A 6,000-nucleotide genomic window follows, 5' to 3' on the forward strand; every position below is an offset into this window, starting at 1 on the left:
CACATATATCAGGAAAAGTTTGGTCTAAGGCTTCAAACCTCCTAACCACGGGGCTCTCATCCCAGACAATAAGCGTTGCGACTCAAAGAAAATTTACAATATTGGAAATTTCTTCAATGTCACAAAGAGCATGTTTTCATTCACTTTAAGGGGTATCTTGAATTTTCAGGGCACTGTCTTACTGCCAGGCATCAGTGTTGCTGCATTACTGGATGATGCTACAGCAACAGCAACATCTTTGTCACCCTGTGCCATCTTTGTCATTGAGTTGTGGCAGGAAGCTGTCATAGGCAGTTTAAAAATAGGGTCATGTGGCTTCCTGAGGTCTACCTAATCTCCAGCAGTTGAAGGAGGGGCTGGTCTCCACTAACTTTCAGAGCAGGAAGCAGTTGAAAAATGAAACAGGATGGGCAAGGACTAAGGTGAAATGGCTAATGTATTTGACTGCCACCAGAGAGATCCAGCTTCTATTCCGTCTGCAGCCACATCAGCTCAGTTGGTGACTTCCAGCCCAACCTACCTCACAGGATTGTTGTGAAGAAATATAGGAGATTGAAGCACTATGAATTTGCCTTGAATTCCTGAACAAAGATGGGTTATCTTTGAGCTGTGATGGCGCAGTGGTTAGAATGCAGTACTGCAGGCTAATTCTGCTGACTGCGAACTGCCAGCAGCTTGGCAGTTTGAGTCTCTCCGACTCAAGGTTGACTCAGCCTTCCATCTTCCGAGGTCGGTAAAAGTTGTTGGGGGCCATATGCTGACTCTGTAAACCACTTAGAGAGGTCCATAAAGCACTGTAAAACAGTATAATTGTGGAGCCTTATTTGGCTGCAGGATGTTTTCTGCCCTTCACTGTTGAAGGCAGGCGCAGGCTGTTGGGGATGAATCTGGGCTTCTGCATCTCAAACTGAAGCGCAAATGATTCTTGTAGTCTGCAATTTTTCTGGAAATCCGTTCACACTCCCACAACCATTTGAATGGTGTTCATCCCAAACTTCATACTAAAGGTCTATGGAGATTCTGTGTATTTTCTGATGGCCAAAGGAAAGTGAAGAAAGAGAATCAAAATAATGTAGGGAAGGACTGCATAACTGTCTCATTTTCACCCATGATTTTTTTTTTCCACAATCTGTTCCTATCTTTCCCCCAAAAATGTATTGCTCATTTTGGTACAATATTTGTATTTTTTTTGTATTTTTCTGCTGGTAAAGAAAAGCAATTTGCAAGTTACTTTTTATTAGAAAGGGACTAAATTACTCTAGTTCCTGAAACGTATGGCTTCAGATTTCAGTTTTATTTGGTCTTCAGTATAATTTATTTTGCATATGGCATATCATCCATGGATTAGCAATATATATTAACATATATATACTACAGTTGTAGAACCTTCATATATCTTCAGTATATGTTGAACTAAGGGACAATTTGCAGAATATTTTGTGTATAGTAGTATTAGCAACAGTAGTTTAACATCAGCAAGCATTCACTTCATAGCAGAGATTCGTACAGAAACTATCCTTTTAAATGAGCTGTGAGGCTGTGAAAGTAAAATTCCAAGATTTCAGAGGATTCAAGCTCCCCTCCCCTCTCTCAGCCGCTGAAGTTCATTGGGTAAGTTCATTAGGTTCAGTCACTGTCTCTCAAACTGATCTGTCTCACAGAGTTATTGTTGCAGGGGGAAATGAGAGAGGGGAATGTTATATACTCTATCCTGGGCATCTGAAGGAAAGTTGGTGCATAAATCTAATGAATAAAATGAAATAAGAGCTCTGAAAGCTTGCTTATCCCATTCTATGCTATCCAAAAAGTATTCCATTATCAGATTTGGGCTGCAGCAGGTTCTGACCAGTTCTGGAGAACCGTTAGCGGAAATTTTGAGTAGTTCAGAGAACTGGCAAATACTACCTCTGGTTGGCCCCGCCCCTATCTATTCTCTGCCTCCTGAGTCCCAGCTGATTGGCTGGATCTTCTTTTGTTGCCCTGCACAGGAGAACGGAGCTGGAAAGCAGGTTAGTGGGGTGGCCAGGGAATGGGGATTTTGCAGTAACCTTCCCCCAGGAGTGGGGGAGGGAATGGAGATTTTGCGGTATCCTTCCCCTGCCAACCCCACCAAGCCACCCCCACCAAGCCACACCCACAGAACCAGTAGTAAAAAAAATTGAATCCCACCACTGTTGGGCTGCAAAAGTGTGTGTGATTATTGAGGGGCAGCTAATAGCTCTTTGCTGTTCTCTAGTGGTTAACTGGATTTTTGTAGCCTAGGCTTGATTGTTCTTGTTTTTAGAAAAGTGTCTATTATGCCCTGTCTTGGATTTCTCTTGCAATGCTTTTCCCACCAAGCAAATGCATTCACATTTACAGTATAAGGTAATGTATGTGTGACAAATAGCCAACACAATCTCTCACAGATACTTCGGTTGCAATCCTCTCACCACTTATTTTGGAATTAAGTGGCTTGAGGATTGCAATCTTAGCTTTGCATTGTGAGGGAGAAAAACGCAGCTGTAATATATCCTCCAGCACCTTGTATTTTTGTGGTTTCTGTATCTGCTTCCCCGCAAGTGTCCAAATTATTTGACAAAAACAATATTCTCTTTTGGTTAAAAAACATTTGAACTGCACTTGAAATTCTCCAGGTTTGTTGACATTTTGCTCAGACTTATTATCTTTTACTGTCCAGAATGATGCTTGGACGATAACCAGACATAGAGAGATTTATTCCTGTGAAACTGGTTTACGGCTGGCTCGATCACCTCTCATGGGTCAGGGGTCAGGGGGAAGAAGAGGGCTGGGGTACTCATTCCTAGAGTAAGGCTATAATCTGGATCTGTGATCAGCTATTAATTGTTTTAGTGGAGAGACCCATATTTAAACCCAATCATTGATTGAAAGGTCAAGAACATTATCTTTACCTCATTCATTCCAGCAGGTCACAAAAAGTTGGGTTTTTTTAATCGTTTCCTAGGGAAAAGTTTGCATGTGCGCATATCTGGCTACATTTTGACTAGTTTACATGGGAGAAAACATCACAAGGTGATTTTACGCCATCGGGGTTATGTTGAAAATCAGATCAAGTCTTTTCCCCTGATTCCCTATACCTCGTCTGTTTAATTATTTCTGACATTTGTTTTTAGTTTGTCAAATTGGTGTCATTTTTAGCCTCTCAGTAGGCTGCCTCCTTTTCATTTTAGGCTCCTATTATCCCTAGAATTAAGTAGAAGCTAAATGCGAGCATGAGAACATTAGATTCCCTTATTCTATATTGTCCACCATAGCCATTTTGAGACAAAAGGCATCCTTTCCATTGTAAGTGGGAAAAGAATTAGCAAGGCTTTTTATTCTGCCCTCCTCTAACTACAGTGCCAGCTAGCACAGTTAAGTGAAATGTAGGGGTAGACTGTCTCATGCCAAGTAAGCCTTGGTGCTGCTTATTCTCCCATGCTCTCTTATCCTACAAGAACAAAGCAGGGCACCAGGGGCTAAAGATATTACCCATACTGCTATTGAGTGGCTCAAGTTCCACAAATCTCTTATTGCTGGGATCCCAAAAACATCAGCCTTCCCAGCAGTCTCTCTCTCTCTCTTTCTCTCTCTTTCATTTCCCAATTACCATCATTTGTTTTGATATTGTATGTAGATAGTTGAGAGTTCAGCTTTCCCCCCTCATGCCAGCTTTTGTTCTGGTATTTCAGCTATGTGCTCCAGGCATGGAGCTCCTCATTTTAAAATGGCCACACTCTCAAGGGCAACAAAGCATCAAGTCTAAGAAGTCTTCTAGATGACAGTGTGGCTTTTGGGGTTCTTTTGCTTTTGTTTATTTTTTTTTATAGCTGAGATTGTTCTGATGACATCATTTACAAAAGAGAGAGATTTTTAACTAAAGGTGTCCCAATCCAGATTTAACGGTGATTGTCAAAATTCTGGGATTCGCCCCGCCTCTCACTATAAAAACTAGTATTTCTGCTTTTACTTTCTGCTGTTGTGGATACTAATGTACCCACAACAGGGGAGGGGGTACATTAATACCCATTATATTGTGAAATATTCTGTTTTCCTATCACTTTCCAGGGATACTTATTGTTTTCATTTTATACAGGCTTCCTCAGTCGCCTCTCCTTTTCTCTTTCCTGCTATCCTCAACCTGTTCAGTATTTGAGAACAATTCAGGATTAATCGCAGAGGAAATTTCCTCTTTTCTCTCTCAGACAGGTCAGCTTCACATATGCCCAAGGGCAATTCAGCCATTCTTCCCCCTCATTATTCCAAACAGTGGCAGGATTCAAAAAAAATTTATTACTGGTTCTGTGGGAGTGGCTTGGTGGGCGTGGCAGGGGAAGGATACTGTAAAATCTCCAGTCAGAGGTGGTATTTGCTGGTTCTCTGAACTATTCAAAATTTCCGCTACCGGTTCTCCAGAACTGGTCAGAACCTGCTGAATAACCACCTCTGATTACAAAGCATTATCACTGAGCAGTGCCCATTGGAGTCATGCTGATCTGCCAAGAAAGCATCTCACAGGGAATTCCTACAGGTAGCCCTCATTATATTACTAATTCGTATTTATATCTTATAACTCTAGGTTTAGATCATACCTGTATGAAGAACAGGTATTTATTCATCCAAGGGTTTGGCTAGTCTAGAGAAAAGAAGGACTGTGGGGGATACAATAGCAGTATTCCAGTATTTGAGAGGCTGCCACAAAGAAGAAGGGGGTCAATTATTTTCCAGAGCACCAGACGGCAGGACAAGAAATAATGGAAGCTAATCAGGGAGAGTAGCAACCTGGAATTAAGGAAAAAAACTTCCTAACAATGAGATCAACTAACCAATGGAACAGCTAGCTAGCCTTCAGAAGTTGTGATGCTTCATCACTGGAGGGTTTTAAGAAAAGATTGGACAGCCATGTCTGCAATGTTATAGGGTCTCTTGCTTGAGCCGGGAGAGTTGGAAGAGAAGACCTCCAAGGTCCTTTCCAGCTCTAGTCTTATTAATTAATTAATGATTAATTCTGCAATCCCTCAGTCTCATGGTTTTATTGGCTTCTCTTTCGGGGTGGTATAGAACTGCTCATTCTCCTTGGGTGAGACATGGATTTCTGCCTCAAAATCCTGCCAGACCCAGAAGTATTGGGTGGTAAATCTTGGCTTTCAAACACTGCCTAGAAGTTCACCTAAATGCTGAGTGTTGTTTTTGTTGGTCTTCACAGGTAGTCCAGATAGACCAGAAGCTGAATCTCATCACAGATTTGCTGCACCGCCTGCTTTCCAGCCAGCAGGGAAACCAAGGCAGCACCAAAGCATCTCCCAGGAATGATGTCAGCTCTAGCCTGCTTTCCAGCAGCGCTCTCCCAACCTATGAACAGCTAACCGTTCCAAAGGCACTGCAAGACAATGGTTCCTGATGCTGCGGAGATCTGTTTCCTTTCATTAAATGGACACTCAATATTATGAATCTTGATGAGGGCTGGGGAATAAATTTAAGCTCAGAATCAGCCATACAAGCATTGACACGTTACTTTTAAGCTAATTTTACTATCCCCTTCTCTGTTGTTCCAGAGAGAATAATTCAGACAGCTACCAAACCTTGAAACCCACACTGTGTTGTTATTCTTTATGCATGTGGTAATGCATTCATGAGCTCGAATTTCTTTGTGTGTGTGCGTGCGTGTGTGTAAATAATTCTGCTACAATCGATCACAATATTAAAAGAGTGTAGGTAGTCCTCGGTTTACGACAATTGGGACCAGAATTTCCATTGCTAAGGAATATGGTTGTTATGTGAATCATGCCTGATTTTACAACATTTTGCCATAGTTGTTAAGTGAATAGTCACTGCAGTTCTTTAAGGGAATCCTGCGGTCATTAAGCAAATCCAGTTTCCCCATTGAATTTGCTTGTCGGAAGCCAGGTGGAAAAGTCACAAATGCGATCCCATGATCCTAGGAAATACATGCTAAGTGCCTGAATCTTGGGTCACATGACTATGAGGATGGTGCAATGG

General features: G+C 41.8%; 1 protein-coding gene across 1 annotated transcript in view; it reads left to right on the forward strand.

Annotated features, from left to right (window-relative positions):
* Positions 1-5,491, forward strand: part of KCNQ1 (potassium voltage-gated channel subfamily Q member 1) — a 377,953-nt gene extending 372,462 nt beyond the window's left edge. Inside the window, exon 17 of the mRNA XM_026668287.2 lies at positions 5,207-5,491. Coding sequence (XP_026524072.2) covers positions 5,207-5,401 — 195 coding nt within the window. The 3' untranslated portion in view covers positions 5,402-5,491. The remainder of the gene's footprint in view (positions 1-5,206) is intronic.
* The last annotated feature ends 509 nt before the right edge of the window (positions 5,492-6,000 follow it).

Source organism: Notechis scutatus, chromosome 1 (genome assembly GCF_049901735.1).
Source record: "Notechis scutatus isolate UNSWTSFEM ecotype Mainland chromosome 1, rNotScu1.2, whole genome shotgun sequence".
NCBI lineage: Eukaryota > Metazoa > Chordata > Lepidosauria > Squamata > Elapidae > Notechis > Notechis scutatus.